At 30.8% G+C, this 13,803-nt stretch overlaps 1 protein-coding gene across 1 annotated transcript; it reads left to right on the top strand.

The window, feature by feature from the left end:
- Positions 1-8,874: 8,874 nt before the first annotated feature.
- Positions 8,875-12,688, top strand: LOC131652219 (beta-1,4-xylosyltransferase IRX14-like). Its single transcript, XM_058922023.1, has 3 exons — positions 8,875-9,727; positions 10,014-10,571; positions 12,103-12,688. The coding sequence occupies exons 1-3, from the start codon at positions 9,015-9,017 to the stop codon at positions 12,344-12,346; spliced, it is 1,515 nt and encodes a 504-aa protein (XP_058778006.1). The 5' UTR covers positions 8,875-9,014; the 3' UTR covers positions 12,347-12,688.
- Positions 12,689-13,803: the final 1,115 nt, after the last annotated feature.

A 13,803-nucleotide genomic window follows, 5' to 3' on the forward strand; every position in this document is an offset into this window, starting at 1 on the left:
ATATATATATATATATATATATATATATATATATATATATATATATATATATATATATATATATTTGAAATCCATGAGGTAAAATTATAATGATATAATAAAATCTTAAATAAGTTTTTAGTCAATGCATTTGGAAAAAAAGTCCTATTATTAAATTGGGCAATTTTTTTTAAATATATTAAATAGATCCATAAAAATAAAATCTTTGTTCCCCTATTTTACTTAATTCATCTTTTTAAGTAAAAAAATATATAAAAAAAATTAAAACAATTTAAATTTAAAATAAAGAGATTAATTTTATAAACTAACTAAAATAAAGATATCAAAACTGTAAGTAAACCTACCCGTTTACTATGAAATTTAGATCAATTTAAAAAAAAAATCATTTTATTTTAATTTAGTTTTAAATGGGAAATAATAAAATATCTTATTTGATCTAATTCAATTTAATATAATTTATTTTGTAATGTTTTTTGGATATATCAAAATGAAAATTATAGTTTTTTATTATAAATATTATAGAAACATGATAAAATAAAAAATTGATAAAAATTAATATATATATATATATATATATATATATATATATATATATATATATATATATATATATATATATATATATATATATATATATTAAAAGTAATATAGTATAAAATTAAACTAAAAAGTAATAGTACAAAATTCGAAATCAATTAATATTAAACTAATGAAATATATGATGATAAAAATGAGAAAAAAAAAGTATACACAGTTTTTACATAAAAAATAAAATTCAAAATAAAATATCAAATAATTTTTAATAATATTTAATTTATATAATTATAACTTTTTTTAATAGATTTAAATTTCAATCCCCCTTCTTCCTCCTTAGTCCTTATCAAGATAAGCAGCTTATCAAAACCCTCTTTATTTTTAATTATACTTCATTTTATTACTTTTATATTTATTAAACAATGTAGTTAATTTTATATGAGAAATAAATTTACAACTTATCTTACAAAATTAATTTAGATTAATAAAATAGAAAGACTTAAATATAGTTTTGCTCTATGTTGATTTGGATAATTTTTTAGTTCTAATTTCAAATAACTAGTAATATACCCGTGCGTCCGCACGGGTAAAAATTATTTAGTAGTGTAAAATTATACTGTAAATTAAAAGTTATATTTATATTTATTTAGCCACAAATTGAAAATAAGAATTTCGTGTCTCAAATAAAGACAATTGTTAATTAAAAAAAAGTATTTTGCTGATAATGCCCTGTGAGAAAAATAAAAATTTTGACATTTGAAAATAAGAATTTTGTGTTTTAAATAAAGGCAAATGTTTATTAAAATAAAATATGTATTTTGTTGATAGTGGCCCGTGAGAAAAAGAAAATATTTTGACATTTGAAAATATAAATTTTATGTCTCAAATAAAGACATATGTTAATTATAATAAAATAGGTGTGAGAAAAAGAAAATTTTAACTGACAATGGTTCATGAGAAAAAGAGAATTTTTGATATTTTAAAATAAAAATTTCGTGTAAATTTAAAAAAAAATATATTAATTAATATTTTTAATAATAGTAAATAAATAGAGATTTTATATAGGGTAAAATCTCTTTAAATACAAATATAAATTTAAAATGAATTATTTAAATTTAAAATGAATAATAATAATAATTTAAATTCAACTGTATTGAATAATGTTATATTAAAAAAAGGAATTTGTATGATAAAGAAAGGAAAAAGAGGGGAAATTTTAATGTTTGAAAAAAGATTTTATTATGAAATTCAAATCACATTGGTTTTACTAAAGTGGTTTTATTGAAGAGAGAGATAAAAGTTATTTAGAAGTGAAGTGGAAGAGTGTTGAAATGAGAGGGTGGTTTCATTATTTTTTTTTTTGCTTCCCTTCACATGTTATGTTATGCTCATTTGCATACGTGACATTGAAATTTATGGGTTGACATTTTTTTTTATATTGCCGCGTAATTAAAATCTAACAAATTTATTTGTTTTAAAAATGAAGTCAATTTAAATAAATCTTTTTAATTTAAAATAAATACTTTTTAATAGAATCAGAATGTGAAAGTGTGTCGTCTTCTTCATTTGAGTTTTTCTCCATCCCTTTTTTGAAACCCTAACAAAAAAATTTGATTTCGCTCAAAATGTTTACATTTTCCATCAATTTGAAGTACACAATCGTTATTCATCATGTCCCAATGCTCCAAATCTAGTTATCGAAAGTCTTCACATTCATTTCAAGACGAGTGCAAATATGGTCTGGAATCTCCATTGATGACATCGTGAACAGATTTGAACCCATGTCATCGTTTCTATGGTTGTGAGATGTTTAAGGTATTAATTTGTTTGTTTTTTTTTTTAATTTTCTATGTGTTTCCACATTTCTTCAAATCCCACGTATTATTCTATAAATCCAACTACAGGATTATTAGAGATGTAGCCATCTTTTTTAGTATGATGAAGAAATGTCTCCAAGAGGCAAGGATATATAATCTTTCCAAAAATTAAGTGAAGAAAATGTGAAATTGAATATGCAAGAAAAAAGAGGAGGACCAAAGGTTGAGTCACAATATTGCATCCCAACATTACTTCTAGGATTTGACTTCAATAACTCTTGTGCATAACTCCTTAAATGAGTGAATTGATCTCTTCCAGCACCCTGTATTAATTCTACTACTCTTCTTTTAGCCGTATAAACTAATTTAGCAATAAGTACAATTGGTTTCGTGTCAGGATTATGTCTTAAGATGTGTGCAAATTTCTTGGAAATTCATTCAGTCTTTGCTTGTCTATTTTGTGTTGTCTTATGACACGTATGGTCATCAAATAAACCTACAACTTGCACATATTGATTCTCAACCCTTTTACTAAACCTCATATGAAGTTTGCAACCTTCAATGCACTTAACTACCATTCTTTTCCATCATTATTCTTAAAGAAAACATTCTTCTTGGATTCCATATCATATTCCTTCATGCATTCCTTATTAACTCTTTATTGTTAAACATCATGCCCAATTCAAACTTAAATCTCTCACCAGTTTTGTAACTTGGAAAATTTTCATACTCTTGCTCATCCTCACTAGTAGGTGGTGTATGTAAATGATTAGAATCCTTATCATGACCCTACTCAAACTCAATTAAACATTTCTCCCAGGGTGGGTTTGTTGCTTCCTTATTAGTATGTATGATTGTTGTCCAATACAAGTCTACATAATTGTCACTAGTGTTATCTTTACTATAGCAAACCTCACTTCCAACATAGTCATCACCTGCATCATCCGCTTCATAATGACCACCTCTAACACATTTGTTTTTCCATTATTCTTCAACATCAATTTCTTTATCAACATCAACTTCTTTATCAACTCCACTATCAATATCAACTTCTTCATCATGATCTTTATTAACTCCTTCACCAATATCAACTTCTTCATCAATATCAACTTCTTCATCATATCTATGACCTAACTCGGTCTCATTTATAATATCAAGGCTATCAATATAATGCTCCACATACACATCAACCAACTCAACTCCATTAATATCTTCAATGAATTTCAACACATTAACATCACAATTTAGGGGTCTAAGTCCTCTAGCAAAGATAAAACTAGGGTTTGAATACCACGCCTACTTCACATTTGTATATCCCTCTTTTTTAATTATTGACTCTAACTTCATATAAGACATATAGTCGATACCCCATTTCCAATTCATTTATGTCACTTTCCCATCCACATACCATTTAATAGGGGTGTGTACAAGTTCACCCCTAAGGTGTATTCTTAACCTAATACTATAGATCTTAGCTGGCATGAATAACAATTATAATACACATATCAGATTACACAATAGGTAACTTCTTCTTTATCAACTCTTTTATCAATATGAATTTCTTTATCACGGTCTTTATCAACTCCTTCATCAATACCAACTCCTTCATCATATCCATGACCATCGTTTATAATATCAGAGCTATCAACATATTGCTCCACATACACATCGACAAACCCAACTCCATTAATACCTTCAACGAATTTTAACACATCAACATCACAGTTTAGGGGTCTAAGTCCTCTAGCAAAGTTAAAACTAGAGTTCCAATACCACACACACCTCACATTTGTATATCCCTCTTTTTTAATCATTGACTTTAACTACCTATAAGACATATAGTCAACATTCCATTTCTAGTTCATTTGTGACACTTCCCCTTCCACATACCATTTAACAAAAGTGCGTACAAGCTCACCCCTATGGTATATTTTTAACCTGATACTATGGATCTTAGTTGGTCTAAATAACAATTATAATTCACATATTAGATTACACATTAGGAAACATATTTCAGATTAAATAATTAGGGGGAAAGTGACCTCATTTCAGATTTAACAATTAGGGGAAAAGGGACCACATTTCAGATTAAACAATTAGGGAAAGAGGACCATGTATCATGTTTAACAATTTGGGGAAAAGAAACCATATTACACCTTTTTAATTTTTAATCACAAATTAGAAAGTTAATTTGAAAATATGTTTTAATTAAATAAGTATTTTTTAATGACATGGCCATATTTTTTTTAATAAGCAATTTGTATCTAGCGGTTTCGAATCCGAGACCTTGAGAGGAGCACACTCTCAAGACCCAAACGTTTCACCGCTAAATCGCACACACGCACACATGACATGGCCACATTAAAAAGAACGACAACTCATGTGCTCCAACATCACCTCTGCAAATGAGTCTTACAAGAGACGAAGACAAAAAAAAAATGATAATAGGGGATAAAAAACGATTTTTTTAAATAAAGAAAAAGTTATTAAAATTAACATAGGTGGTCACTAATTTTAGGTGGTCAAAACTGCTTATAAATCATATAAAAAAGATAAATTGAAAAAATTGAAAAATAAAAATACTTAAATAAAATAATATACTTAAAATTATAACTAAAAAATAGTCTTAATATTCAGTATTTGTAAGTAATTTATAATTTGAGACAATTTTTTTAGTAATTTATATAATTGGAAAACCGACAGAGACAAAAAATAGTTGCAACGGTTTAGGTAGTTAACCAGTAGTTTATCCTTACAAGATTTTGACTCTAGTTGGTTTTTAACCATTTGAATATACTATTTCTCCTCATTTTAGGAAAACCTTATTGTGAATTAGGAAAAACCAAAAAAATAAGCTAATTTCCATGATTTAGGTATCATGTAAAAGTACAAGTATGGCGTGGCATACAAATTACAGCTAGAGAACAAAATGGAAAAAAGAAAGACAAAAAAATGTTCCTATGTTAGTTTTGTATAAGAAGAGAAAAAACAAGTTTTCATGTAAATTACTTATTTTGATTAAGATAATTGATTTAATCTATCATTTCACATCCATAAAATAACATATAGTTTTATTTGTTACTGGATGATAAAAAAAATTGATTTTGATATTTAATATTTTAAATTTTAAATTTTCAAATTTTAAAAAATATATAAATTATTGTATATATTTTTAATATAAATTAGATATCTTCTACACATAATTATAAAGATTAATCTAGGCCCGCGACAAAAATCTTTCTAAAAATTCTTTTATGTTATTTGTAAAAAAAACTTCAGAAAAATTTAAAAATTTATATTTTTTAAAATATTATATTGTCTTAGTTAACTCGGAGAATGTTTGACCCATTGAATTAGGAAGATGATTGAGATAAGGGGACCCTCGGTCTCCTTATCTCTTTATTCTTATCTCAAAAGGTCTTTCGGCCCTAATTAAGGGATAAGTTGCTATGGGCGATATTCATGGAGTCTAGATATGTAGAGGGATACCTAGTGTTTTCCATCGGTTTTTTGCTGGCAATTGTTTTTTTTTTTGCAGGGCCAACCTATTGGAGGTGAGAATTCTTATGAAGTTGCTTAAAACTTATGCTGAAGCGTCAGGTCAGGAGATAAATATAACGAAGTCTGAAGTTTTCTTTAGCAATAATTTGAGTAATCCAACCATAGAGGATCTTGCTGACATTATGGGAGTTCGTCGCGTTTTCGAGACCGATAATTACTTAGGGCTGACCTCGATGATATGTAGAAGAAAAAAACAACATTTTCCTACGTTAAAGGCCATATTCGGAAGAGAATCAACTCTGTACGAAGAAGGGAGGAGGGTTGGGTTTTCGTCATTTTATAGTGTTTAACATTGCTATGGTTGCTAAACAGGGATGGTACCTTTGTATAAACCTCATGCTCTAGTCCCCCGTATCTTTAATGCAAGGTGGAGTATAGGAGATGAAAGTCATATCAATGTGATGAACGAACCTTGACTTTAGGGAATCAAGAGGGGTATCTGAGTGGACCGCAGAAGCAAGCGGCGGAGGATATAATTCATGTTCTATTGGTGGAGGATGTTATAGAAGATAGACTGGTTTGGAAGGAGGAGCAAAGTGGTAATTATAGTATGTGTTCTGACTTCTGAGTATAGGTTATGGTGGAGCGCCCAAAAGAAAGTATCAAATAAGGACATGTCGGTGAATTGGAGAAATATGTGGAATATTAAAGCTCCATGTAGAGTTAAACATTTGTTGTGGAGAATTTGTCGGGGTTGTTTACCATCTAGGATGCGACTTCGTCAACATTATTTCCCCTTCTAGGTGGAATATTCGTTTTGTGATAATAGTTATAAAGATGACTGACACGTTTTTTTTGTGTGTGTTTAGAAATGAATTAGTGTTGGAGGGCAGCAGGTTTGTATAATCTTATTGAACATTGCTTACACTCTTTCCATGATGTAAAGTTGGTTATTCTTAAAAATGCAATAGGGAGGATAGGACGATTGCTGGTAGAGTTACAATTATAATGGATATGATGTGGAAGACTATGAACGATATTATTTGGAAGAATGAATATAAGGAGGTTTTCAAACTTGGTTGACTTGTGTTTCATAAGTGGTAGAAATGATTTTCGGTCCAACATATTCAAGGCAACGAAACTGGTAATTGAAATGGATTAACATGGACTTCTCCATCTCTTGGTTGGCTTAAGTGTAACGTGGATGCAGGTTTTAACACAAACTGTGGAACATCGAACAAAGGATGGTGTATTCGAGATAACTCTGGTTCTTACAGGAGTGGCTTGGGATGTCGATAATCTATCCATTCTTGAAGCAGAAGCCTTTACACTCAAAGAAGTTATCCAGGGCATTGTAGTTATACATCTTGATCGAGGTATATTCGAAAGTGATTCTCTTTGAGTGGTTCAAGCCTTACGTTCCAAACTTACTGGAAATTCTGAGTTAAATTTTATCATTAGAGTCATTAAATCGTTGTTATAATATTTTCTCCACTTTAAGGTTGAGTTTATCAAACACCAAGCGAATATGATTGTCCACTCGTTAGCGAAGGCAATCAATTCGTGATCTAGTCGTAGTCTCATTATCTTATTCCTCTATATATTAAACTTTTGATTAATAATGAAAGAAATTAGTTTTGCTCTAGTAAAAAAATATTATATTTTTATAAAAGTTGTAATAAAGGTATTGAACTTTTTAAAATTGATAAGTTTAAAATGAGAGATTCTTTTGAAAATAGATAAATTATAATAAATATATTTTAATTAAATGATAGTACCTTTTTCATAAGAGACAAAAATATTTTTTAGATTTATTAAATAACTAATATATTTAGTCTCTTTATAGATTAGATACATAGATTATAAAAGTTGTAATAAAGGTATTGAACTTTTTAAAATTGATAAGTTTAAAATGAGAGATTCTTTTGAAAATAGATAAATTATAATAAATATATTTTAATTAAATGATAGTACCTTTTTCATAAGAGACAAAAATATTTTTTAGATTTATTAAATAACTAATATATTTAGTCTCTTTATAGATTAGATACATAGATTATTCAATGTAACAAAAAGTAAGTTGTCTCTTATTAAAAATATTAATACTATATTGAAAATTAAAAGAGATTAAATATATAAGACAATTTGTTTCTTATAGAAAGAAAAAAAATACATTCATTCATTTAATTTAGATCATTCTTTTTGTTGTGTTACTTAAAAAGTCCAAATAGTCCTTTTACTTTGTTTTGAAGTTGTAGGAAAACAAGGGGAAAAAACTTCACGTTAGAAACAAAACAAACTTGACCTTTGAGTTATTAGTGAAATTCTTGGAAGGAGACGACTCTAAATCTATTTCTTAGGCACAATTAATAAAAAGAGAGTAATTTTTTAATTTATTTTTATTTTATTTTTATTTTTAATTGAATTTATGGGGTGGTTAAAATTATGAAGGAGAGATAAAACTCTTGATTAATTTTTTAATTAATTAAAATTTTATAATTGGTTGTGTGTAAAATAATTTCTTATATCGGTGTCCACTTAAGATTTTTTCTGAATCATTCTTCTGTATAAATTTTTTTTAATAGATAATTTGTGCCTAACAAAATTTGAACCCAAAATTTTGAGAGCAGCACACCTTTAACATTCAAGTTTTCATCATTAGACCACACACACACACACATGTATAAACTATTATTTAATATAACAAAAAAATTATTATTTAATCATCATTTTAATTTTTTTTACATATTCAATTATTTCAATAAATTTTATTATAAAAAAATATTTCTTTTTTATGTATAATATTTTATTTTGTTTCATTTTATACAAAATTATCCATTTTTCTCCCTTCCACGCGTGCTAAATGGTAATATCAGTTTTTATTTTTTCCATTTATTTTCAAATCATCAGTCATAAACAGAAAATTAATTAATAAATAATAAAAATAAAAAACCGAAGCGCTTTATTCCTTAAATTCAAAGTAATGTTAGTTTATTAAATTCCACTACCAAACTATAAAGAAAATAAAACACAACCATCTTCTTCAACTTGCTTCTTACTTTGTTGCTACAAAACGCAAAACCAAACCAATTTCTCAAACATATAAAAAAAACACAAACCTCAAACACTCACAATTTTTATGTAACAAAAAATAAATAAAAAATGAAGCTCTCAGCTTTACAGCAGAGTTATCTAAACCGTCGAACAAACAGCTTCAGAGGCTCAACGCCGTTAGATTCGTCAGGTGACGGCACCGTTAAGTCGCCGGTAACGATTTTCTGGCTGGTGCTTCACGGTGTTTGCTGCTTAATCAGCCTGGTTCTCGGTTTCCGATTCTCTCGCCTTGTTTTCTTCTTCCTGTTTTCAACTTCTTCTAGTAATATCTACACTGCTCCGTTTAGCTCCGGTACCGGAATTACTGTTCCGGTGGATGTTAATGTTCAGCCGATTGTTAACCGGACGGCTGTTGTTGCTGCTAGTAGAGTGGTGGTTGGCCGGCACGGGATCCGGATTCGGCCGTGGCCGCATCCGGATCCTGTGGAGGTGATGAAAGCGCATGGGATAATTGAGAGAGTTCAGAGGGAACAGAGAGCGTTGTTTGGAGTGAAGAACCCTAGAAAGGTTATTGCGGTTACTCCGACGCATGTGAGGACTTTTCAAGCGCTTCATTTGACTGGTGTGATGCACTCGTTGATGCTGGTGCCTTACGATCTGGTTTGGATCGTGGTGGAGGCTGGTGGTGTTACCAATGAGACTGGTTCTCTTATAGCTAAGTCTGGGCTGAGAACAATTCACGTTGGGTTTCATCAGGGAATGCCGAATTCTTGGGAGGAAAGGCATAAGCTTGAGTCTTTGATGCGTCTTCATGCTTTAAGGTCAACTTTTGATTATGCTTTGACTGGTTTCATTTTGCAACTTTTATTAAAATTCATTTATGATCTTAATTATTATTATGCTTGTAGAATCTTTATGGAGTGAAATTATTTTGCTCTTGTAATTACTGTTCCTTTTTGTTAGTACAGCGGTTTTTAGGTAACGGTTGTGACATGAATCATGAATCCCTTTTATTGCAGAAAATCGCGAACGAATTTTTCCTGTTTTTTTTAATGGTTATCGTTCTTATATGAAGTATTTTGTTGGTTTTTCCTTGTGATGAAACAGAATTGTGAGAAAAGAGAAGCTGGATGGAATTGTGATGTTTGCAGATGATAGTAATATGCATAATATGGAGCTGTTTGATGAAATTCAGAATGTGAAATGGATTGGTGCTGTTTCGGTTGGAATACTCCTTCATTCGGTTGATGCAGCTGAGATTTCTTCGGTGGTTCAAAAAGAAGGAGAGGAGCATTCCACGCCGATGCCGGTGCAAGGTCCTGCTTGTAATGGTACTGATAAGTTGGTTGGGTGGCACACGTTCAATTCGTTACGATATACTGGGAAGAGTGCGGTTTACATTGATGACCGAGCACCTGTGTTGCCGAGAAAGCTTGAATGGTCTGGGTTTGTGTTGAATTCGAGGTTGCTTTGGAAGGATGTTGATGATAAACCAGAATGGATAAAGGATCTTGACGCATTAGGTGGGAAGGATGAGGAGATAGAGAGTCCACTGTCCTTGCTCAAGAGTGCCACTGTGGTAGAACCACTAGGGAATTGTGGACGCCATGTTTTGCTTTGGTGGTTGCGGGTTGAAGCTCGCACAGACAGCAAATTCCCTGCTCGGTGAGTCTTCTGCTCTATATTTTAAACATTTCAACGATGCCCCTAATTTTCATTTGCCACTTGCCAGCTGATGTCTTACTGCTATGTGTCAATTGTAATTATAACCGACACAGTTGTTCACTGTAAGAATAAATTCTGCATATCATCGAACAATCCATCCAAAAGCACAGCCAAAAACTACTGCCAATATTTGGATTGTTTAACAACTTGCAATATTTGTGACGTTTATTTGTGTTAGGTACTCTGCTAACTAAAAGAACAATGAACAATTACGATTTCTATGGTTAATGTGAACTTCTATTCTTTATTATCCTAATAGGAATAGCTGCGTGCGCTAATTGGGCATCATGTGCTGTTCTAGAACGACTATTGTGTTCCAGCTTAGGTAGCTCTATGTATGCACCAGCTAAGATGGTTCAAGTCACTCTGACCTATAAGAATGTTGCTAAGCATACAAGCTGCTACCGATTTGGGGGGTAGAATTGTTATAGACATCATATACTATCTAGTGATATTATTATGCTGACATTGAAAAATGATACTCAAAGCTTGCAAGTTGCTTCCTTTCCTTTTTATGACTTTTTATACAGGCCTACAGGGTGATTGCATAGTAAATGCATGGTTTTCTGCCGCATTAGGGGGTTATTGTTGAAACTACAATGCACGGTTTGAATACTTGGACTATGTTGGAGTATAGATTACATACTTTCCAAGTCACCTGTTTGAACTAGAAAAAATGATCCACGGGGAAGTTGGAGTACTAGGAAGCCGGAGTCTCTAATTGTATGTTGGGTTAACTGATACTCCCTCCGGTTCTTTTTATTAGAGACAATTTATTTCATTTGATTTCTTGAATAACCAATGCAGTTGGTCTAATGTATTGACTAGATACATTGGTTATTCAATGAATCTAAAAAAATAAACAGTCTCTTACTAAAAAGATCGGAAAGAGTATAATATAATGATTGAGCGAGTGCTAGGAACTCCAGTAGCACCTAACTGCCAAAAAATAGGATTAGTTAGATCGATGTTGTTTAGATCATACACTTCAGGCTGACAACTTATCAATGACTTCCCAAGGCCAGGGGTATGTTCCGGGTATAGTTTGGATTCCAATTTAGTCATTTTCTCCAAAACAATTAGGAATGCTGCATTGGTTATGTCAGAGAATGGGGAAGGAGTGCCATCGTGGCAGGGCCCTGTTTCTTCCATTAGTGCAGTCTCATAACCTCTCATCACGTTGGTTCGGGTGAATGTTTTTCAAATTTAAATATGATTTTAAGATGAAATTAATTTTGTAATGCTCTTTGACATATAAGTGTTATTCCTATACTATCTACCCAGTTTTCTTAGAGAATGTCATGGAATTTATTTTTAGGTTCTTATCAGTCACATTTTTTGTAATTAGTCTTTGACAGGTCATCCAAATAGTGCATGGATTATGTAAAATCAAAACTTAGCTCAGTATTTATTAGCATGTTTAATATTATCTGCCCATTTCCCTGATTATATGATATGTTATTTCATGCAGATGGATAATTGACCCTCCTTTGGACATCACAGTCCCATCAAAACGCACTCCATGGCCAGATGCTCCCCCTGAACTCCCATCTAATGAAAAAGAAAAAGTGTTTGCCGCCACAGAAGAGCAACCAAACAAGCACACTACAAAGATTAAACCACCTAGAACCAAGCGTAGTAGAAATAAGAGAAAGCATGACACGAAAGTGATTGGTGTACAAGTCTCGACACATTCTGAACAAACTGGGATATAAATTAGTCCACTTGAGAATTTACTATCTTGTGTTTATACGAGCCTGCTGGCCTTCTTCGACAAGAAACTCAATTGATCAAATGGAGAAGCCGATGTTTTCCTGGATACATAAATCGGCCGCAAAGCTTTTTGGGGTTGGCCAACATATGTGCATTCGAGCCTGATTTTCACCTTTTTTTTTACATTTCTTTTATTATTTTCCTTTTTTTTTTTTTTACTTGGAGGAGCCTTATATCAACTTAGTTTTGCAGAATTGGCTGTCTCGTGGGGGAAGCCTGTATTCAATTTTATCTTATGTTAATACATATTCTCAATAATAGTATTATTAAATTCCATTTTATTCTTTGGCATGCTGGAATTGTTTCTCACAGACTTATATTGTAATAGAAACAAACCCTCACATACCACCCCCAAGAACTAAATTCTCAAATACAACAAGAGCACGTGATGCCAATACTAAAACAAAGCTATAATCTGTACACCTCTTGAAGTTGAGTTGGTATGCCAAAAAGTCCTAGAGAAAATACACAGGCATAGAAATAGAGAAAGAGTATAACTCAGATTGATTAAAGGAAAGTGCCAAAATGGGACTAACACTACTCTCACGTAGGCATCGACAATAAGAAGCTATACATTGCATTGAAGTTATCTACCTATCTATCTTTTTTTTTTTATCAATTATCTATATATTTATTTATATCAATTATCTATATATTTATTTATATCTATAACTACATAGAATTAAGAAAGCACGATTTGGTTATCTTGTTGGCTAACATCTCTATCTAATAAAAATTTATGGCTCATAAGTTGTATAGACCAGTTCACTCAACCTCTCTTTCTCTTCACCACAACAAATACAAACCTTACCCACTCAATCCTATTAATAAAGACCAGCTGCCAATTTGGAAAAAAAGAAGAAAATATCATAACAAAATATGAGCAAAACAGTTGGAATAATAAGCTACATTTTGAAATTTTAAAACTAATTAGCAAAGAACCTCGAGGCAAAAATCTTGTATGAAATTCAAACAGGAAGAAATTAGATTCATAACATAAACAAACAAAAAAAGCCTTAGTATTGGTATTGGATAGGTGAAAAGAAAACAAGAAAAAGAAGACATAAAGCCAATGATGGAGGTGAAGAGGAGTGGTGGAGGACGCCATGCTCTGGTGATGTTGGCAAAGACAGCCAGTGATCTATAGTGAGACTTTAATCATCAAAGGTGGGAAAAATGATGTGAAAGGCACACTTTGCAGCACAGTAGAAATCCTTGTGCAATATACATGTCACAGAGTTTTTCTTTATAGAATTTGAAATCTAAAACAAATAAATTAGAAAAGTATTCATAGAAAAATGAAATAAGTATAACAAAGTATTTCAGTAAATGCAAAGAAAAAAACTATTTTCTATTTTCAGTTTAAAATTTAACAGTTAAAAGGTTGAAGTGCAAGTTG

This window comes from Vicia villosa, linkage group LG2 (genome assembly GCF_029867415.1).
Source record: "Vicia villosa cultivar HV-30 ecotype Madison, WI linkage group LG2, Vvil1.0, whole genome shotgun sequence".
Taxonomy (NCBI): domain Eukaryota; kingdom Viridiplantae; phylum Streptophyta; class Magnoliopsida; order Fabales; family Fabaceae; genus Vicia; species Vicia villosa.